Below are 23,362 nucleotides of genomic sequence, written 5' to 3'. Positions count from 1 at the left end.
AATACATTATACTGGAAACATATTCTGCATTTTTATAACTTGGAACAGAGATTTTGGAAAGTATCATCTGATAGATGAGTGTATATATCTTTCAATATAGATTTTAAAATTAAGTATCACACATGCAGATTCCATGTGTGCGGTCAACACTTTGTAAGTCCAATTGCCACGTCAACCAACTGATACCCACTCCATCCAAGAGAATTACCATCCCCATCTCATTCCACCATATTAACCTCTACTAGGATTGATGTGCAACTTGAAGACTAAATACTGCTTTTCTTTTGTGAAAATTCTGGTTTTTAAACCAAGACTTCTGTAAGCTGATGTGATGTTTAAGGAAAAAAAATGTATTTCAAAATATTTTTTGAGGTTTTGAGGTCAATAAAGAGCAATGCAAGAAGCATTTTTTAGCCTAGTCATACGAATGTCCATTGGAATTTTCTCCTCAGCATATACTCACTTCATGTATTGGTTATGAGCCTGATTTAGACAATCAGCTCTGCTCTGCAATCACTTCAGAAAATGTTGCACTTGCTTTTATTAAATATAGATAGGAACCCTTATGTCTGTTATAATCAGCTGAAACAAGAGCATGCTTGAAACTGTAGGGCTCTTAGCATGAAAATTTCACCAGTCTTAGACGACAGAACCAAAGAGAACACATTTTCTTGTTTTCATGTACACCATGTAAGTAAAAGAAGTCAAGATATCTTTCCTTTACTGACTTAGCATGGCATACTAGAATGCAATTGGTGAAAACAGTGGCTAATGTGTGTTATTTAACAAAGCTAGAAATTCTGCCCGGCAATTGTTCCAAATCCCAAATGTAGTGCCTCTGTTTCGTAATGACCAAGGGAACATGGAACAGTAAAATAGTAATGCACTGGTTAAAACTATCCACCAAATATTGCATTTGCTCTTCACATTTGTGTATGCTTATTTCACAAGGTCCTTAATCTGAGGACCATGAAGTTTACTTTAAAGATAGGGCATTTTTAATAACATTATAGATCTATCTATGTATAGATTTTGATTGCGGAAGGGTTAACTAACTTGATGTCCTGTAAAAATAAGACAAAAAGAATAATACCAGCTTTAAATTAAAACTACCCCTCTGGGACAAGCCAAAATACTAATTGCATAGCAGTACCTCTAGTGATCTGCTAGTACATGTTGCTTTTTGGGACTGAATTTCATATCTCCCTCTCCATCTTCTTTCAAGGAAAGCAAACAGGTTTTCATCCTGGCAGGGAAGGTGTGTTCATCTTTCATCTCTGCCTGAAGAGATTAAAACTTTCATCTTGTAAATCCTGGAAGAATGCTTTCTTCACCATCCTGGCTGCTAAGCATTGACTAAAGTCAGGCACTTCCCGGTATCCAGGGAAGAAGTCCAAGAACCTGTGCGTGGTCGTGGCATACTGTGCACCTATTCACTTTAGAAACCTCAAGAGTCACACCAGGGGTGCGTGGAAGGCTTGAGGATTGCAGTTTTGGCAATATATTGTAGAGTAGGAACTTGATAGCATTTAGGTGGTTATCACCTAAATGGTTAGCTTAGATGGAGCCCTAAGAAAACATACTTAAGAAAATATAACCTGTTGGAATATTAAATTACCATCCTAAACTTGTCAGTGGGAATTTCAATCAACTCCATTGAAGACATGGGAACTATTACATATCTTTGTATAATTCAGTGTAAACAAATCAGAATAAACCCTTGCATCAGATTCTGCATGCAAAAAAAGACAATCAACTGTTCATCTATCTCATCTCTCAGTTAACATCTTCATTGTACTTTGAGTCTACGTCTGTATTAGTAAATTTAAATGGAATGTTTCTGAGCATTGGAATTCAATTATTTACAATGTTAATTTTTCCTTGGCGTGTCTTTGGCCAGTTCCAGCTATCCCATTCCCGGACTCATGGTGGAATTACCTTGTAAAAGGGATTAGTGCAGTTTCTGATAAAGTCCCATGTCTCTTCAAAAGGAAGAAAGCTACATTATTTAACAATTTGCCAGTCGTTCCTTGATAGTTGATCTCTGTGCCAGACATGACAGGCATGTCTGGGTATATCTAACATACTAGGAAAGGCGCAGCCTCGCATTCCTGACTTGAATTGGTGTGTACTCAAAACACAGGTTGCTCCTTCCTTATGGGATGGTGACCAAAAACAACACGGAAATTGTAGCTGTAAGGAAGGGGAGAATCTGTCCAGGTGTTTAGTTGAATTCCTCTTTCAGTACTGCAGTTGTATCTACCTTTTCCCAAAGATATAACTTCAGGTGAAGCACTACTTGAAATGTAATCTTAGGAACAGAATATCAGGCTGTATACTGCCTGGCTTGTTTTCCATCTTCTCTGTCCCCAATAGGTGACCCCAATGTGTCAATATTTGAAATGATTAACATGTAAATACAGTCATACCAAGTTATGTCATGCAATAGGACATTCATTCTCACTGTTGAACTGATTGTTCAATTTCTTTTTTCCCCTGAGCCTTAAGTTGTCTGGAAACAAACCATGAAGCCAAGAGGAGGTAGGATTCTGGACTCCTGACAAAGCTGTCTTGCTCAGTCTTGCCTCTGGGTCTTTTTCTTCATCATGTGGTGTGTATTTTTCCAGGTATTTTATTAATGGTTTTGTACCTTCACTGTTACTACAAAAATCTCAGCCCATGCTGTCACAGACATATGTGCCATTTGTATGCTGTTTTTGAAGATAAATCGATTAATACAGGTAAAAATAATAAACCAGTTGGGGAACACAACTGCACGCAGTTAAGACACATACAGTGGGCGAAGTTGCGAATGCCCCGTCTCTGGAAATGTTCAAGGGCAAGTTGGACGGGGCTTGGAGCAACCTGGTCTGTCGGAAGGCGTTCCTGCCCACGGCGGGGGGTTGGAACTGGATGGTCTTTGGGGTCCCTCCCGACCCAGCCCGTCCGTCCCTCACGGCGGGGCCCCCAGCGCCGCCTGGCGGCGGCCGCGAAGCGCTCGGGCGGATTGGGGCCGCTGGGGGCCGCTGTGGCCGCTGCCTGAGGGGACCGGCGCGGTACCTGCGGGCGGCCCCAGCCCCGAGCGCCGCCCGCTCCCGTCCGCCGCCTCCCGGGGCTTGGGAAGCGCGCCTAACACGCGGTCCAGCTCCGCGTTTGCCCGTTTCGGCTGCCAAGGGAGAGGTTTATCCACACAATCAAAGTAAACAGGGAAAGTTCAACCGGATCGTGTTTCAGCCCCCCCCCCCCACCACCACCACCACCACCACGCCCCGAGGGGCTCCGCGGGCAGGGCGGTCGCGTGTGTGTGTTCTGGGGAGGGGTCTCGCAGGACCGGGCTCAGCGCTCGCCGCTTGCTCGTCACCTCTGCCGAGGTGCCGGTGGCAGCGGGAACGAACAGGGCGCTCCCGGCGGTGGCAGTGCCTTCGTTCTCCTCCTCCTCCCCCGGCCCCGCTGGGAGCGCTTCCAAGCAGCGCCGCGCCGGGAGCCCAGGAAGCCGCCTCTCCACCCGGGACCGCCCGTGCCAAGAATGGGCGAGAGAGGCGGCACGTCTGTTCACTCCTTCCACTGAGCTCCGCTCCAGCCGCCTCTCCGCGGGCTTCCCGGCCGGCGCGAGCAGAAATAGCCTTCCCCTTCTCCGGCAGCTCGCCCCCGCCCCAACACCTCCCCTTCCCCGCCGCAGCCGGGCCTGGAGTTCCCGGTAAACAGGAGGCTTCCCTGCCCGCCCCCCGCGGGGCTGCGGCCGCGGGCCGGGGACCTGCTTGACGGGAGCTGCGCCAGGAACATCAATATTTCAGAGGCTCCTCAGCGCGTTTCTAATTAAAGGCTCGGGCGAGGCGCCCCCCCCCGTCCCCATCTTCCCGCCGCCGCCCCCTCCCACTCCACACACACACTTGGGACCGTCTCCTTACGTCGGAGAGAGGCGAAGGAGTGACTGAGCCCTGCTCGGGAGAGCCGAGCAGGGGGAGGGACGGGGGGGACCGGGGCGGGAGGGGAGAGAGGGCGGGAAGGGGGGGCTTGTGCGAGCAGCGACGCTCCCGAGGTTGCCAAGTGGACTTTTATTGTTTTCCACCCACTTCCAAGTCGATACTATCTGCCGTCTCATGTCCATCCTATAGCCTATATAAGCGGCTGCGCTGGGGCTGGCGGCGATGGAGTAGTTTGTGGATACAACGGGAGCGCAGGGACGGGAGGGGGGCGGGCGGGCCAGCCGCGGAATACTTGGACTCCCCACCACTCGCGGGCTGCTGCCGTCCGGGGAGCGGCTCCCAGGGGGAAGACACCTCGGCTTCTGGGACGGAGAGACAGGTAAAGCGGCCGGGGAGGGCCAGCAATCTCCTTCCCCTCCGTTTCCCTCCCCACGCCCGCACCCCTCCCGCCCCGCGGGGCCGAAGCGCTGCGTACGGCGGGGCCGGTGACAGCCCGCGGGCGGGAGCGGCCCCGCCGGACCCCGCCGGAGTTGGCGGGGCAGAGCCGCGGCGCGGAGTGCGGGGCGGTGTGTGCGCGGGGCGCTCAGCCGTCCGAAGGAGAGCGGCTCCGGAGATGCCGCTGGCCGCCGCTCCGGGCTGCTCCCCGCGGCCGCCCGCGTTCCTTCCCCCAGCCGGGAAAAGGGACAGAGAAAGGGGAGGCTGGCGCTGCCGCTCCCTGCGCCTGGACGGCTGCCCCCCAGCCGCGCACCGCCTGTCCCGCCGCTCCTGCCCGCAGCCCGGGCGCCGAGCCCCGCAGCGAGGGTGGGGACCCCCTCGGTGCGCAGCTGCCGCGGCTCTCCGGCACAAACTTCGGGGAAAGTTGTGGCCCCTCGCCCGCGCTGCTCCGCTCCGTGGCCGCGGGCGGGGCGGGGAGAGGCGGGGCGGAACGCCGATCTGCTTCGCGGGGCGAGGGGTCCTGCCGGGTACCCCAGCCCGTGCCCGCTGCGAGGCTGTGCACCCGCCCTCCCGCCGGGCTCGGCTCCGGGAGGCCGGGCGGGCGCTGGGGCGGCTCTGCCCGCGGGGCGGGCGCTGCGGGCAGCGGGGGCAGCAGCGGACCCTCCGCCCTGCTCCGCCCCGCCAACCCCCCGCCGTCAGGCGCTGGGCTGTCGGAGCGGTCTGCGCCCCTGCCTTGTGTAACCTGCGGAATGGTCTCCGCTCTCTCCTCCTGTAATGTTTCCTGTTTCATCCCCACGCCTCTCCCCACCTTCGACCCACCCCCCCGATTTTCTCTTCCAGTGAAACAGGAGGCCTCCCACAGCAGCAGATCCTTCCTCTTCATCCCCTCGTGCACTCTTCAGGTCGGACTGCAATGAGTGGACTGAGGTCTCCTGGGCTGCTGGGGCTGGTACTCTTAATGCTCTCAGCAGGATATTGCAAAGAGAAAACTGACTCCACAGATTTGAAGGACAAGCAAAGTCTCTTAAATCTGATCATGGAGATCATTCAAGAACTGAAGAGGTACCACCTGGAGAGGGAAAGTGGGGTGCAGTACTTCTCCAAGCATGACTATAACTTGGATCGAAGGGAAGTGGCTGACTACGGAGGATACCAGGATGAGCAGAGAGTTGGTAAGTCATAGTCCATGACATAGGAGATCTTTTTCTCTAGAGTACCTTAGTGAATGAGACAGCACATCAGGTTACTAATTTTATATCAAGAATTCACCACTCAAAATACTGCAGGTTCCCCCTGGTATCAGAAACAGACACAGATGGCAAATTCAGAACAGAAAACCTCCAGTCACATCTCAGAGTCTTTTACGCTCTGGATAATGTACTCAACTGAAAGTCCAACTTCCTGTGGCTTTGAACAAAACCTATTAATAAGGGAAAAGACTGAAATGAGATGAGCTCAAAGAAACAAGGGATGAAAACGCTCCTTTTCCTGGAAGGTTACCACTTATTATAATGTGCTTGGTTTAAGTGTTTCTTGGAAATGACCCTAGCAAGAATTCCCCTGCAGGACTATAGTATGTCCTTAAAGACTCCACGTCTAGAAGTCTTTCCTGAAGCTCAGCTTCATTGAACTTTTTGCCCTGCTTGTTTGTTCCTTTTGTACTCCAGAGGTAGCACCTTTAAAATACTAGGGAACTGAACCAGTACTCCTCTGCCACTGTAGAGGCTGTGACCAATCTGGGAAACTCCTGCAGTCATACTTCTGTTCATTTAAATGACTCTTCTCTAACCTCCAGTGAAAGCCCAGGTTGGTTTGTAAGATGTTCAGGTTTCATGAGCAGTCCAGAAGTAGTCATACCAGTCACACAGTGACGGATAGTTACTGCTCAGTTCTATGATGTTCCTCTGTGCATCCAGTTGAAAATTGATTTGGCTTCTCCTGCTGCCATGTCTAATTTACTGTTCCCTGTCACTCCCAAGCCCCTACAGCATTACTGCTGCTCATCTTACCCCTCCTACTGAAAGTGACTGAGTATTTTCCAGCAAATGCCTACTCACCTTTTCCCAACGTGGCTTTCATTTTGTTTGTGTGCTATTTATTTTGTCTTTATTGATCTCATAAAACTTCATTGTACCTTTTCTTCATTCTCATTCATATTCAGATATCCTTGTGATTTGCATTTATTGGTGGTTGTCATGAAAATGTTGCTTCTCTATCTGGATGATTAATGAATGTACAAAGGAAGACAATTTTGTTCCGCTTAAGATCATCACAGGGAGAACATTTTGTTTTATAAATGTTAAAAAGTCAAAGAGGCCAGACTAAGCAGGGAACCCTGATCTGCACAACTCTAAATCTCACCTTGGAACATGGACATAGTTTTTGGTCACCCTACATCAGCATATTGGTGTGAAACATCTGGCTTGTGCTGAACAGTTATCTATTTGATTAGTAAACCTGCTTTGGAGCAGATTAGTTGGTAGTGTTGTTACTGACTCCTAGGCAGGATTTTTCATTCTGTTATTATAATGGAGTTATTCACAGCAACTCTGAAAAGGAACTACTAGTTAAGAGTCTTTCATTTCAGTTTTGGCATCACTTTCCCAGTGAGTTGGTCCCATGGGAAATTTCTGAGTGAAGCATGTGTGTTTTTAATGCTCTTCATGACATAATTAGGTCAAATAGGATAAGGTCAATTTTACTTACACTGACTAAAGTTAGAAGTAAATGAAGAATGACTTTCGAGAAGTGTCTAACCTTACAAGTGAATCAGATCTGGATGGAAATGCTCTCTCACTTTATATCTGATAAGAGGTGCCAGGGGAGTGAAAAAGGCTGCTCAGGCATTTATGGTCAAATAAATAAAGCACCATGTAGTGTATCATACACAATCAGCACTAAGCTATCAGCATAGAGTTTGTAACGGAAAGCAATCAAAGATAGCTGTAAATCAGGAAGTCACAAGTGAGGGTTAGGGCTAAAATGGATTTCAGTAAACCAGTTTCATTTTGCCATCTGCTGAACAGAAAACGCAAGGCGGTAAACCACAAACACAGGGAGCCAGAAGAGAGCAATTTGCTTGGAATCATTTCCTGTGAATTTTATTTACTGCTAAAGGGGAAGGAAAAAAGATTCCTGTAAGTAGATCAATCCAGTTCCATGATTACAGCAGAAGAGTGCTTGTACAAACATACCTGTGATAGAATAGTGGACACATTTGCATAAGAGAATTAGAAGACACAACCCCAAACTTGAGTTTATCTTTGGATCTTTACCACTAGTGTAATACACTATTTCTGAGCAACCATGAACTAAAATTTCTTGAAGAATTTAAATCTAGGTCAACTTGATAATATAATTCATAGAGAGCTAAAATCTGACTCTTAGTTAATAACCATCATCATTAATGACCACACATCTAACAGACATTGTTTCATCATCACCGTGTGTTTCATAGAGCATTTTACAGGGGTTCCTATGTAAAACAAGTGCTTGAAATGTGGCCTACTGTATGCAAAGGGCTTTTGACCTCTGTGTACCTGTCAAGACATAGTGGTGATGTTTGCTGGACAGAATATTCCCTGCCCTCATACTATGCTTGGCAAGCAGAGTTCCAGTGCAGCAGAGTGACTATTCTTTTTTCTGTCCAACAGAAATAGTTCCTAGAGATCTGAGGATGAAAGACAAGTTCTTAAAGCATTTAACAGGTATGTTTTAATTTTGCATTGGTATCCATCATTTCAAGTACATACCGTAAGCTGCACTACTCTTTCTGTGACCTGTGCTAATTCATAACTTATTATTTCTTTATATTTCAGGTCCACTCTACTTTAGCCCAAAATGTAGTAAACATTTTCATCGGCTTTATCACAATACAAGGGACTGCACCATCCCAGCATGTAAGTGACAAAACGAGAAACTTCCCTAAAACAAAAGGAAACTCAAATTTAATAGCTCTATCAGGTACCAGTAGTGATACAATGTCAGAACTCATACCTTGCAATGAAGAGTTTTCAGTGCTCTAAAATATACGGAGTATTCTTTACAGTATTACAGTACAGCATCAGCATTACAGAGAGGAAAATGGAAACAAAACCTTTTCACTGAAAATACATTGTGTACAATGGCTGTAAACACTGTGTCCTTAGGTACTGAAGTATATGTCTCCTGGGTTCCAAATCAAGTGTTTGCTTTTCACAGGAACATGACTCCTCTCAGAAACATCTCATATTTACTTTCTAGTGCTGCAAATTCAATATAGGATCAGAAATCCAGGTGGGATTATTTCCTTTTCATTGATTATTTATCTAGAACATATTTTATAGACATTTTCTATTTTGACTATTCAGCTACCAATCTATCAGTGATGTTGACAATGAATCTTTGTAACACTTGTGTTCCGTGAATTACAAAAATATAATTTCCTAAGGCTCAGGAAAAAAAAAAAGTGCTGATGGACACAAATAAGAAAATCCAGTTTATGATATCTCTTCACTGTTGGCAGCACAGAGACAATCAAATCAAACACTGACATTTATCAGTCAGTAGATGTGACTCTAGATTCATACTGAGGTGGACCTGTTGAGTAAGCAGATGCTATTTTAGTACAGCCTTTTCAGAATGGAAGCACACTTTATTTTACTTGTCTGAGGTCAACCAGTTGGGTCAGTAGCAGAGCTGGGAATAGAAACAAGAGTTACAGATTCCAAGTTTCAAGTATTAATAAATATTTTAGCCCAATATACTTTAAAGGCATATTTGGTAAGAATTGTGGACTTTTCCCCTGTTTGTAAGGCTTCAGATTAGGAATGCCTTGGAAAGATAGGGATTTATAGATGATAGCCAGATCACATTCTGTTTATATGGGTGGAGATATAAGTTGTTCATAACTTGTCTGTTTTGAACAAGCAAATGGTCATATTACCTTTTTCATAAGGATCACAATACAAACATCATTTGGCTCAGCACAGCTCCAAGCTGTGAAGCTATAAACTAGTTGGTCATAAAGTCTAAATTAGCCTTTTCCTTCTGACAAGTGACATACCCACCATTATCATGTCTGGATAATGGAGGATAATTTGTATGAATGGCAATTATAGCATAAGTATGCTGTGAGTTAGAGGTTGTTAACATTGCATCTCTAGGAAACATTAGATGTAGTTACTCATTAATGAAATAATGCCTAACGAAAATCAACATCAGTTACTGGACTGGGCTGACTAGCATCTTTTGAAGTAACTTCTAGGAAAACGACATAGACAGCCTACTTTAATTCTTCATGCACAGAATGATGTTACTTTTTGATAATATCCTGACTTCAAATAATACTGTTCATTCTGTGTAGAAATTCAAAGGCTAAACAACAAAGAAATTAAAAGCATCTATGAGGCTGCAGCATGGTGGTAGCCAGTACAAAAGAATTTTGTTGGCATACTTTCTAGTACTTTGTACACTGTAATAGCACTGACACCTGGAAAGTAATTTACTTTTCTGTCTGTCCATAACCAGCTTTCACAATACTTGCTTTCAGTTTGTCATGTTAATGAAGAAAAAACCCTTTTGATTTTTTTTTAGTTTTGCATTGGTTCTGTCCCTTATTACAAATGTATCAAAGAGAAGAAGGTACCTAAAATATGAACAACTAACAATAGGACTACTATGGAAAAAACAGTTTTACTAGTTTTAAGATGAAACGTGATACAGTTATGAATGTTTGTGATGTGGTCACATACTTGGGCTGGACTTAACATTCCTATGACTAGATGTTATTTGTCTAATTTGAAGAAAATCTATTGGAGAATGGCATTACTTAAGTTGATAGCCTTGTTCGTTGAGGGCTGGATTTCAAAGGTGGATGAGCACAACTTACTCTTCCTCTAGTATGGAGATACTACAGTCACATGTTTAGATCCTGCATGTAAGCACAGACACAGATATATAAATTTTCATACATACAAACACTTGGAGAGCCTCCAAGCACATTCATGCTATTTGTTTACAGATGGAACATATGCAAAAGTCAGTTGCACTGTTAACATGCTATTAGACATGGCTTTCAGTTACACAGTTTTTACACAGTGCATTTCTAAGTCTAAGGAGTTGACTTTTATTCTGTTGCAAACTAAGGTATTCATTAAACTTTATTACAATACTAATTTGACACTGATATCAATGTTGATTTTTAAAAGCAAAATTGGTTACTTTGGTAATCTATTTATGCTCTTTTTTCATGACAGACTATAAAAGATGTGCCAGGCTTCTTACTCGGTTGGCAGTAAGCCCAATGTGCATGGAAGGATAAAGGTAAGCTTTTTCTTAGCAGTAATGACATTCCACTGCATAGCAAAGCAGAGGATGTTGTGCTTCATCCATGAGAATTTATGGGCGTATAATAACAACTGTCCTTTAGCTAAGGTATTCTCCTCTCACGCAACTTAAAGTAACTGGCTTAATCTGGCAAATTTTGGCATCAAGGAAAGGGTACCCCCTGCTGGAAGTCATTACATAAAAGTCCATGTGCATCATCTGTGAATTATTTATAGCAGCATACAGTTAGCAGATAGTGATTTGTTGTTACAGAACAAAACTCTACAGCTGTGGCTTATTTTTCAAGAGTTGACTCAGTACACAATTGCCTGTATCAGGAGCAGCAGCCACCCTTTTATGTGTGCAGCTGTACATCTATGGTGTACTCTTTAGTCTGAGTTAATGTATACATAGCTATACACATGAAAGCTTTGTAAACGTAGATAGGCTGCAGGTGCTTTTATAGTAATTCAATTAAAATGTATTATTAGTAGCACTGATAAACTAACTTCAAGCTACTCGGATTTCCTGGGATTTCATTGTGTTCACCTCTCATGTCTATGGGTTAATTCCCTCCTTTTTTGCCTACATGTACCTCTACTTCCCACAAATACTTGGGAAATTTCATCATGCACCAAAATAAAAAGCCAACCAACTGACCTATTTTTAGGAAACTGTCACAAAAGAATACAAAAGGACTAAGTCACATTCTGTCCTCAGCCTTTACCTGAGACAAAAATGTGACCTCAGACTAATGAGCATATGGACTTGTCAGTAACGAATGCTGTCAAACCAAGATATTTTAACTCTACGGTGGAGAGAATCAGTGAGAAAAAATAATAAATATTAAGCATTTTAGTTTATTTTTTTAAAGCATTGACATTGTTTTGCATGGCATTCTCAGAAGCAAGCTAGGGAAATGTAATCAAGATAAATGTAAAAATGACTGGAAAAAGATACACAAGTAGGTTATTAGCGTTTCACTGTCAAAACTGGAAAAATGTATTAAGCAGTGTCTCACAGCTTCATTATGGGTGTGATATTGTTCAATACTTTCATTAATAACTTGGGTGATAGAATACTATATTTAAGGATTAGAGTAGTGTAGGAGAAGCAACCATGATACAGTACAATCTTGAAATTAAAAATAATCTTAGAAAATAAGCTGAATAGTTTAAAACAAGGATAAAATTTAAAGAGCAGAATTATGAAGTCAGGTAGGAGTATTTAGCTTCAGAATTACCAGAATGCCAGAATCCATGGCATTTTGTGAATGGACAGATAGTTTTGTCAAAAACATAGGGGTTGTACTGGATCACAAACTAAACAAGTCAACCATGTCACACTTGAAAAAAGTCAGACAACATACTGGAATTTATAAATAAAATAATTGTTTATGAAACATCTGAAATAATCACTGTTTCTGGAATACTGCATTTAATTAAGGGCACCACACTTGACATATGGGTGCTTCTTAAGAGTCCAAAGAAGAGCAGTGTGGATTACCAAAGGCCTAGAAAAAGTTTAAGAGAACAGTTAAAGGAATTGGGATTATTTAGTCTAAAGAAGAGATGACTGCAGGAAAACATCATGGAACTATTCCATTTCATAAAAGGTTGCTACTAGCCATCCTCTCTATCCAGTGTGGCTAAACGAGATATAATTTGTTTAACTTTGCAAATAGGTCAGTATTATTACCAATAAGCGGATACATCAGAGTAGGAAATTCTTTTCTCCCTTTCTTTAGAAAGTTTTATCTGTATCTTAACATCCTGTCATGTAAACATAAACTTGTAATATGAAGGAACAGGAACTAAAGGAATTCACATCTCAAGCTAGGAGTCTATTTAAAATTGTCCATCTCTCAAAAAACACCTTTGCTCAACTAACAGGCATGTTGCAATGTCAATAGCAACTCCACTTCTGTTATTCTCCACACAGACACAGATCAGTAGTGGTAGAATTGTTAAGCAACCTCTGTTAGTAGAAAGACAGACTATTCTCTACCACATATGCTTTGAGATTCGTAAATGTCTCCATAAGATTAATCATCTTTTCTCCTCAAAGCTTTTCTACTGCATCAGTTCAATTTGTGTGAAGCAAATTAGGTTTCCTGTTTTGCTCATTATCTGATTTTCATTTCATTGGAGGCTTTTAAGTGGGCTGGGCTACAGATGGACTATTACCCTGGCAAATTGGTAGTTTTGGTGGATTTTTCAGATCTCTGGACATCTATCCATGTTTAGAGATCAAGTTAAAGGAAAAAAAAAAATAGATTTGTTTTCCTTTCTACACTACATGCATTTTGGACTATCACAGCTTTAAAGCACACAAGACATTGAAACTCTGAGCTAAGATCAAACAAGAAAATAAGATGTGAAAACAGGAATTGGACATCTGTGACTGTCACAACACATACCTGAGTGGGCCCATGTGTGTGTTTGTAGTACAACATGTCTTATGGAGCCTTCACTTTTTCTCATTTACCCTACACGTATGTAACTGGGCTCCATCTTCTCTTGTTTTTTAGTGTACGTTCCCATTCTGCCTGTCCCACAGATAGGAACAATGCAGGGACCCAGTAACAGCCCTTCAAATTGTTGAGATTGCATGAGTGAAGCCAGAGCAACAGATTTATATCACCACGTCACTCAGTAGTCCTTTTTTTTTTTTCCAATCAGCAACCCAGGTCATATTCCTTGGCTGCCACCAGCATCATTTCTGATTAATTTTATTCTGTAACCTCTTCTTGTGGTCAACACAGCTATGCTAAGTCCTGTCCTTGATGCTGTTTTTTGTTCTGTTCTTCAGTCAGCTTCCTAGGATTTCCCATATTCCATGGTTGCTTTGTTCCACCCTATGCAGATACATCCCACAACTGTAATGTTGTCCATATCTGCAGTAGGTAAGAAATGTCAGGAACTAAATTCCTGAAGTCTTCACCTAAATAAAGTTCCCAGTTCAGATCTTGAGTATTTCCTGTGACAGACGGCGATGACTCTGAAAATCTGTCCCCTTTGACAGCATCTGTCACAGCCACTTTGGCTACAGTCATACAGATTTTACTGCTTTTGTTTGAAAACTGCAGGTGTTACTGTTGGTGCCCTCCCTTTTCCATTAGCTGTTCTTTAAGTGTTTGCTAGAGCCCAATACTGATCTCATAATATATGTTGAAAACCTCCTTGTACCGTGACTACTAGTTCAAAAACTAAAGACTGCATTAATCACATATTATTACATCCTTCTGTTTTGAAGATTTCTTCTAATTTCTATACGGACAAGTTTTATGGGGTTTTTTACCTTTTTTAAAGCATCTACAGTTATTTCAAATAAACAAAGTAAAACTAATGACAAACACTTTTGCACTAATAAATACAAGACTGGTGTAAGTAGTAGGAATCTTGGGCTAAGCAGAGAAAGTGAGGTTTTATATACTATAAAAAGGGTATGAAAAAATCTATTAGTTGCTTCCTTCCTTAAGAAGCAGATACAAAAAATTAATATTTGTACATACGAAGGTCTAACATTCTTTATAAAATTCCTAATAAGCTAAAGCCCACTGATAACTGAAATTTCCTTTGGAACTCAGAAAAATCTGTGTAAACTCCTCAAGATGTATTGTCCATACTAGTAACGTATATGAAAAATGCTGAAAATACAAGTTAAAGTTAGAAACTTCATATACATGAAAACTAGAGTACCCCACTGAATATCCCATTCCTATACACCATTTTTCAAACTGTTCTTAAACCAAGTTAGCATTTGGGTACTTAAATTTGGCTTCAAGTGTTTTGTTACAATGGAAACAACAGATTGCTTTCTCTCTTACACTGTTTCTTATTCAGAGTAACATCGAGTGCATTCAAGAAATGTAACACGCTTTCATAGAAGTGAAGGCGAAATTAAGATGAGGGAGTTGCGTATTATTCAGTGAAGGCAGACCCTCTTTTTCTAGAATGTACAGCTTGATCCATCACATACAACTTCTCAGGGCATGTTCAGTCACCTCTGTGTCTGGCGCCAGGAAGTAGTTTCCAAGGTAACTAACTGAAGACTTTTATCAGAACTACTGCTTTGCATTAAATAGGCAGCCAGTGTAAGTTACTAGTGTGGCATAGTCCAACTTTATTAAGCAGCAATTTGTAGTTTTGCTTACTGTGGGATGTCTGTGGCTAACACCAGATGGAACATTAGAAGCTTTATCGTCTTCAGTGCATGGATCTCTCTGATTACATCACAGACTTCCACCTGGGTGTGCACACTTCGGGAAAGAATTTTTTGATGTAAGCACATGGAAGTTCTGCTACAAAATCCTACTGGCACAGTATTTTAAGATTTGTATTGATCTTTAAACCACTAAACTCTTCTCATACAGATTAGCTTTTTCTTACAGAGTTTATAATCATGCACAGATAATAACCAGAAACAAATCTGGAAAGCTGTAATATGCCTTTACACTAGCTTTCATTTGTGCTTTTAAAAATTGGAACAATTGCATGGTTTGGTTGGTTGGTTTGGTTGGGGGCTTTTGTGTTTATTTTTCCTTGCATTAGCAAAGGAGAACTAAAAATTGAGTTAAAGAGGGGAAAGGAATTGTTACCTATGTTCTCAACAGAGGCTGTAGTCAAATCGTGTTAGGAACTCCACTAAGACTACCTATCACTCTTCAGCTAAATTCCAGTCTAATTTTCCTAGACTGATCCATATGATGTGAAATAAAAATTTAAAAGAAAGTACAGTAGATTTATCAATGCTAAAAATCTGAGGCCTTTTCAAGGGTCTCTGAAAATGCCAGGGGTTTAGAAAACTGTAAGTGACCTGAGCACTGGGAATCTAAGATCCAGAGCTTTTGATCAGATACCCATACAAAAGCAAGTCTGTATAAGCATCCTATCCAGTGTTTTTCACCCTCAGTGAGCTGCATATTCCCACTAGTAATGAAAAAATTATTACATTTTCAGTGTTTAACTTGTCAGTTGTACCACACACTGATCAAACCAAAAGCATGTTAATTTCTTTTAAACATCACTTTTAAACATCACAGCCTAAATAGGGTACAGGAGGACCATACATACGGAAAATAAGCTAGATGACAGTGCAAGACAAGAAAAATTTACATCAGCTTCCACTGATGGGAAAAAAAAAAGTCATTGTCCTATCTGCAAAGCCAGAGAAAACCCATAAATTACATTAAGCTGTTCTGTAACATTATTACATTTCCTAACAGCTTTCAAAAATTGCAAAACTAAATGTTTAAATACTACTAACAAGTATTTCTGTATGCACCAATAGCTTGATTTCCAATGGATTATGTCAAGTCCAACTGACTTTGCATCCAAATGATTCTATTATAAATTATACTTAAGCAGTAGAATATGTAGAGAAACTCAGAGTATCAGAGACTTCGCACTGATCAAGGGAAGGAGAGTTACCTACGTTCAGACAGACAGTATGAAAGCTTTAACTGTGAAAAGTGTCATCAGCAGAACTCTAGCATCAGAGTACCACTGGTTTTTATCTCCCACAAGGACTTTTGACAGCTGTGAGACACACAAGCTTCAACTGAATCTGTTTGCATGTAAGAGCAATGGCTTTTGACTGTGTAGATTAAAAAGACATCATACATTTTTTACTTCTAAAAAAGAACAATAACAGGCTTAGAAGGACATGAAACTGGGTGGACAGACTTGTAGCATTCAGTGGTCATCCATCTAGAAAATCTGGTTGCAGAAAACAAACTCAGAAGTTACTGGAGAGAGGATGGACTTCTAGATATGTATACTCAGTTACACAACATTTTCTTAGCATGGTTTAAAGATGTGGGGGAACAGGGGTCTGAAAACCTTCACTGCTCAACCTCTGAATCAACATTTCTAGAGTATAGACAATATACATACATATGCAATGTGGAAACCTGTCATTTTGTATCAGTGATTTTGATATCAGGATCATAGAAATGGTTTTGATTTCATTCTAAGAAACTATTCTGGGAAGAGTTACTAGAACCACCAGCAAATTGAACCAGTGCAGCTCCTGCTCAGTTTGTGCTGCCTCAGTGTTTGCATGTTCCAGGAGCTATTGGTCATTTATATGACCAAATCTCGGAAAGTTACTTCTATTTGTTTCTTGTTTATATGATTCCAAGTTTCTTCACAAATGGGCCCAATGATACATCAAATCCTTCCGAGATCCTAGCAACAACTGACTGACACCAAGGCATCTAGACAGAATTTTGCAATCTGTTAATGCTATTCCTGAGGTTTATTCAATTTTTGACTTCACAGCTGCAGTCATTAGAACAGGCCAGACTTAACTATGAGCACTTTTTGAAAGGTAGAACGATTTTCCTAATCTGTCTACCTAAAATGAAACACCACAAAAAGGGACGCTTTCCAAAATTTCCGCCTCGATTAACAAAGCATTAATTTAACAGTCAGGCTGATACAAACTGAGCTAAATCAGAAATGCGCTACTGGATCTTTCAAAAGTTATTATGGAATTCTCCAGTTTTATTTATTATTTTCAGCATGATAAACACATTTTGAAACGCATCTATGTGAATATAAAAATAGTGAAAGGCAATTTTCTTCTTTCTTTTAATCCACCAGATGTTATTACCATGACAAGAACCACCAAGAACCAAGAGAAGTGCCTTGGAAACCAACAGGGAAATAGAACTTACTACCTTTTAGCAAATTCCATTGTGAACAAGAGATTTATTTTTGCAGATTGACAGACTACTTCCCATAATTCTTTTAACATGCATTTTGTATGCCATCAAGTTTGCAGATTGACATTCTTTACAGTAGCATAACTGCCAGTAGTACTTAATGCTCCGTACTTAAAAACACACTTTACAATTGATGTGTAATGCTGCCAAAAATTATGTAAACACAAATATTTCACCAAGAAAATTGATGTTCTATTGCTTAATTCTAAAATTTTAAGGAATGTTTGTTTGTATATCTAGAACTACTAAAGATCTGCTCCACGGTAGTTGTGGTCACTTGACACCCTTCATGCTTATGCAATTTTTTTAAAAGTTTGGTTAAAACAGACTTGCATTGGGGTCACATTGTACCCTGGGAGTACAAACTGCATGACAAACAGGAACGTAATTCCAAGTAGACATACTTTTTGGGACAGTGGAGCATGGATTTTGTACACAAACACAAGCTGCCATTAATTTACTTTATATAATAAATGTATAAAACATTCCAGCGAACGTGCAATATGTAAATACTGTAAATAACAAGCGTAAGTAATAAAGTGTTTGGTATTAAGTTGTTCTCAGTTTGCTTTCTGTTCATTGAATCTAGGTAAACAAGCTACCCTCTGGTAGCTACTGTCATTTATTCACACTTAAACCTCTTTCCATTAAGAGCTCACTAGCGTAAGAAGGAAAGTTATATCCACCTCAGAGAAGTTCAGTAATCTGGACACTCTCTGTGTGTCTTCCGAGCCCACAAGGCTGCTCCAATTCTCTCCAGCATTATAAGATGGAATGTTTTTTATGAATAACAGTTGTTTTAGGATTTTTTCTTTGTTTGGGGTTTGGTTTGGGGGGGGGCTTTTTGTTCATGTTTGGTTGTGGGGTTTTGTTTGGTTTTGTGGGTTATTGTTGTTGGGGTTTTTTTAATAATCTGCAGTCTTATTCATGATACAGCAAGGCAATATAATCAGCAAATGTCCAGTAAATCATTTTACTATTGTAGAATTTTTAAGAAGTCAGTGAACACTTACTCGAGAAGCCTTGAAACACATTTCCCTTTCTTCCTTAAATCAGATATTAAATTCAGTTGACAAAATAAAATGGCTCAAACAGGAAGAAATTTTTTATGTGCAATCTGTAGATGAACCACGTGTACTTTTAACTTATACTGGCATTTAGTTTTCTTTCTATCCTCAATTTGAACCACAGAATGTAAAACTGAAACTAACATACCTCCCCACCCTGAAAACTCAAGGAGCTGAGATTCTTGAAATGGACACTGAAGAGCCTTCAGCATCCAGCTCTTTAGAAGAAAAGAGAAAATGGCAGAAGTACAAAATCCCATGCAAGAACGTGGCTGTGTTTAGCAGGAGAGAATTACAAGTTTTTATTTGCTTTCAGTGAACACTAAATGTTAAAGTTTCATCTCTCAATGGATGCAATATATGGCTACAGGAAACATGGTAGTTTAAGGAATCTACTTCTACAGGATTCACTCAGCTGCTCACCTGCAGTAAACATGTCGGTGGAACTCTGTGCTTCACTGTGGTTCCACTGAACAAACTGTACCGTGCAACTGTCCCTCCTGAAGGCAATTCCAGTTCTCTATTCTTGGCTTCTACAAATTTGTATATAATACCATGGTCATCTCCTTCCCCTCTTCCAGAAAGAAAACTACTAATGATAAAAATCAATCTATTACCTTACTCCTCCTAGTACACTTAGTGAATTATTTAGCCAACAGATTACTTGCTGAATATGTATCTCAAGGGTGAAACTTTTAAATCTGAACTGAATTTAACACAAATAGTTTGTATCACTTTACAGGAAGATTGCTAAGCCTAGTAAAGGTAAACAACCATATCCTTTTATGTCCTTTCTGTTACCCCAGCAGCTCAAAGATAAAGATTTAAGACCTTTAAATCTTAGCTTTAATACGTAGGAAACTGTTGAATTCCTTCACAGCCATGAATGGGAAAGTACAAGTCATCACGTTCTAAATCTTGTGAGTTATTTTAATTTCACTGGAATCTTTGAAATGATCATTCAGGCAGAGAATAACATTAGATTATGCCTAAACACTTCCACCTTTGAGGTTAATGCATAAAACCACATTTAAGAGGGTTTGTCCCTACTGCCCATCATTTTTCCCCATTTACTTTGTAAAAGCATGCATAAAAGCAAAGGACAATAATTTTTCCAGAGTCAGTGCTTAGTTGGACCTGAAATATTGTATTATTCTTTGTCCCTGAAGTGAAACAGCTGTTAACTTGCAAATTTCTAGCTTGTTTTTTAGAAGTCAAAACTACTGGTAATGCAATAATGCACAAGATTCTGATTTCTGTGTTTAAGCGTTCCCTGTACCACCTGCCTTTTTGTAAGCAGGTTCTTAAGTTATAGGTGTGACTGAAATTTTAGCAGAAAACAGAAACCTCCGTAACACAAAATAGCTGTTCTACAGCAAAAGTCCCAAGAAATTTAATTCCTATCGTGAAGGCTTCAACACACACAGAGTGACACCAGGATTCCAACTTCCCCAGGAGTAACAGTATCCTCTATTGAAATACATCTCTCCCCCAGAAGATAAAGTAGGTTACAAATACAGAGACTACTACTTTGGAAGGCAGGAAGAGACACAAAAAAAAGGCTAAATAAATATGAAACCAAATTTTATAGACCCAGTTTTACAGATAATGTGGTAATGCTAGTCCATACCAATGCTGATACTAGTCAAAATAGGAAAAATCATCATGGTACCAGTTACATTACTGATCTCAGTGCATTTACATTTCTAAGGCAGACAAGAAAGGTGATGTTCAGACAAGCAGGTACAGATTTTTACAAAGCAATTTGTCCAAGAGCAGAACTATCTACTTACTGGCCTTTGGTTTACTTTGTACTGTAGTACAGATGAACTCCGTTTGGGTTGAACTATGCTCTCAGAGAACACTTCTGACAGGCTGTCCACTCTCCTGAGTAAATCTGTAAATACTGTCTGACCCTCATGTAGGAACTGGAATTATAGCAAATTTCTCATCTATTATATTGCATGGATTTGAGTATGTTACTACTATAAGATACAAAATGTGATTTCACATTTCAGCTTTTAAGCTGATACGTTTTGTCATCAAAGTAAATGCTATGTTTCATGTACTTGTGTCAGTGTGCTACGAATCACCCAGAAGAACAAAGGAAGACCAGAAGTCCTAATCAGTTTCTGAACTTTGTTCATCTTCAACAGTATAAAAGTGAACTGGAACAAAAATTATTTCTTCTTTGAATAACTAAGGATTTAAACTGACAGAAAAAGCTATTTTTGCTGCATCCTGATGACACACAAGAAGGTTTTGTTTGCTTAAGCTTTCAAATAGTGCTAAGAGCAATGTCTGTCAGGCAGCAGTTCTTTGAGTCTAGAAGGCTTCCTGTGAAACACCTTCCATTCAAAGGCTGCCTCATGATACTGACACATCCAAGTTACACATCAACCATTATCTCAGATTCCCACTGAAAGCTGACTGAAATTAACTCACTAAGGACACAATGACAAGACCTCAGTTTAGTTAATACAGCACATAAAGAAGCAAGATGTTACTTTTGCAGTGCTTGTGAGAAAGCACTGAAGAGTTTACAGATAAATTAATCCTGAATTATATACTTTATTACTACACTGATGAGTGACAAAATGGTTGATCGTGTAATCCAATTAAAACCTTTCTATATTTTTTCATTAGATGACAGAAAAGCTAAAATACAAAATTCAACTGAATAAGTATTGAACACAGAGGCATAATTTTACAATTTAAATGTATCAATCAAGTAAACTTTACATATTTCAGGAAAAGCTAATTATTTTCTTTTAGAAATTAAATGATGAAGCATTAATGAGGTTTCTCCAAAAATGCTTTACAACATCTAAGACACTGCTCGTAAACAGTTTCAAAGTCCTTTTCATTCCCCTAGAAAAGAAGAGAGAAAAAAGACCGTAAGAATAACAATACTAACTAAAAAAAAATAAAAATTGCATACTGGTTTCTCCATTGTCATTAATGCCAAATAACAGACACAAGGAAAGAATAAAAATGGTGCAAATACATGGTGATAGTTTTTGCATATGTCTCTCTAATTTGAACTCAAGGATTTCCACAAACACTGTGACTTTGTATTCAACAGTCCCAGATGACTTTCCTTCACATATTTTCTTCACACATTTTTTTCTATTCACTTTTTTAGCCCTTATAAATTTTTTCCCTTTTTCTTTACATTCACACTAACCTGTCTAGTTGAGTTTCACAGTTTAATGAAGCACTGTGCAGAAAAGGAAAACAAAACAAAACTCTTTTTGTTTTGAATCCGCTTCCCCCATTAAAACCATTTCATATTCTCTACTTTCTGGGTAATGAAGAAAAATTCCTTATTTAGTTTTTCCCATTATATCAAGATTTTATAGAACCCTACTGCATCTTTATCCACTTCTGTTTGCTAAACTGAAGAATATTAATCTAATTGTTTGCTCTTGGCTTGTATTATTCAACTTCTTTGACTACCTGTGTCCATGCCTTTGTCTCTATCTTTCCTCATTACATCCTCTGCAAGGAGGCTGATCAATCAGGGTTTCACCAGTATTGAAAATATAGGTACACTGCATTTAAATGTAAATAAATGCAAGCATAAAGACATGTTATCTTTTCCTAATCCAGTAATTTATATTCTTTCCTTGTCATTAAAAAAAAATACGTTTACACTTGGCTTTGTATGACTTTACATTATATGTCACATGCCAACTGTGGGATCTGGAAAGATTATATACTACACATACACAATTTTTAATCAAGCCACCCAAAGAATTTCTTACACATACATAGTACGGATCTTCAATAATAAGCTGTTTCTGTGGATCATAACTTCCCAGTAGCTCAATTTTGGCCTTGCAGTCTTTAACTTGGTTGCTTTTCCTGTTCAGATCTCTGTAAAAGAGAACATAAAATTTTCCCCTGAATTTTTTGCCAGAATTTTGGCATCAACACAAGACGTTCATGACCATTTCTAGACAACACAGGAAAATAACTCACGTCTGGACTCAATCCTCTGGACCCTACACTGCTGCTTGGTTTTGTTTCTTTCCTGTTGTGTGGGGTCTTGTTTAATTGAGTATGGAAGACATACACATAAACTTAATTCAGAGCATAAACAGTCAGGCACTCAACCTGTAGCTTAACAAAACTTTGTAACAGTAAGTTCAGCAACTTCTTCCTCAAATCAGTTATTAGTACTTCAGTATCTACCCTTAGCTTGTGTTGAACAAAAACCAATGGAAATTATCCAGATATTTCTCCAGAAGTATGAGTAAGCATCTCCTACCTGTTCAAAGCCAGATTAAATTGGTATACTGCAAGTTCTATCAATACTACCTCTAACTCATGTGAAGTCCTACTACAGTCAGTTAACAGAAAATGGTAAATGAGTGATCTACATCTGTTTTCCTTTTGATATACTGTAACATTTTATCAGTTGTCACATCCTCTTCCTTCTACATCACCTCTCATTGATAAAACATTCTGTTTTTGAGATGGCATTTTCCCCATCTACTTACAAATGGCCATCTATGATCCCAAAGGCAGTTAAAATGCACCTCTCATCATCTCCAGAGTAAAGGCAGCTCAGTACTATGATTTTCACAATGAACTGCCAGAACATACTAAATTCTTTTAATATTACACATTTCCATACCAAATCATCATTTTACTTAACATTAACAAAGGCAAAAAAGCCCCTGTGAATACTTAGTCATAAGCATATCAGTGTTCAGAAATTAAATTTCTAATTACTCATTCTGATAAATTAATTTCAAATAGTTTAGAAATAGCAATGAGACCACAATACTGGTTTTGCTTGAAGAAAAATCAGGGCTCCTCTTTCAACCAAGAAGGTATTGCTTGAATTTACAGATTTTCAATAAATTTTCTAGCCTTTTATTATTGGAAAA

General features: G+C 40.1%; 2 protein-coding genes across 4 annotated transcripts in view; one reads left to right on the top strand and one right to left on the bottom strand.

The window, feature by feature from the left end:
* Window positions 1–4,190: 4,190 nt before the first annotated feature.
* Window positions 4,191–17,950, top strand: ALKAL2 (ALK and LTK ligand 2). Of its 2 annotated transcripts, none has more exons than XM_039385567.1 (6): window positions 4,191–4,305; window positions 5,210–5,533; window positions 8,015–8,068; window positions 8,180–8,260; window positions 10,598–10,664; window positions 17,276–17,950. In XM_039385567.1, exons 2-5 carry the CDS (start codon window positions 5,275–5,277, stop codon window positions 10,660–10,662), a joined length of 459 nt encoding a protein of 152 aa, XP_039241501.1. In that variant the 5' UTR covers window positions 4,191–4,305; window positions 5,210–5,274; the 3' UTR covers window positions 10,663–10,664; window positions 17,276–17,950. The 2 variants fall into 2 exon arrangements, with proteins under 2 accessions (XP_039241501.1, XP_027600566.1); XM_027744765.2 differs by having other exon boundaries at window positions 5,202–5,533.
* The window catches only part of ACP1 (acid phosphatase 1), a 24,425-nt gene continuing 18,218 nt past the window's right edge, over window positions 17,156–23,362 (bottom strand). The window contains exons 5-6 of one of the 2 annotated variants that reach the window (XM_027744764.2): window positions 22,238–22,343; window positions 17,156–21,335 (exon numbers count right to left, since the gene is read on the bottom strand). In XM_027744764.2, coding sequence (XP_027600565.1) covers window positions 21,258–21,335; window positions 22,238–22,343 — 184 coding nt within the window. In that variant the 3' untranslated portion in view covers window positions 17,156–21,257. The remainder of the gene's footprint in view (window positions 21,336–22,237; window positions 22,344–23,362) is intronic. The other variant, XM_027744763.2, reaches the window with a different exon arrangement.

Source organism: Pipra filicauda, unplaced genomic scaffold (assembly GCF_003945595.2).
Source record: "Pipra filicauda isolate LSUMZ 115617 unplaced genomic scaffold, ASM394559v2 scaffold41_size5083284_pilon, whole genome shotgun sequence".
NCBI classification, from domain to species: Eukaryota; Metazoa; Chordata; class Aves; order Passeriformes; family Pipridae; genus Pipra; species Pipra filicauda.
This window is presented reverse-complemented; position numbering and strand designations above follow the sequence as displayed.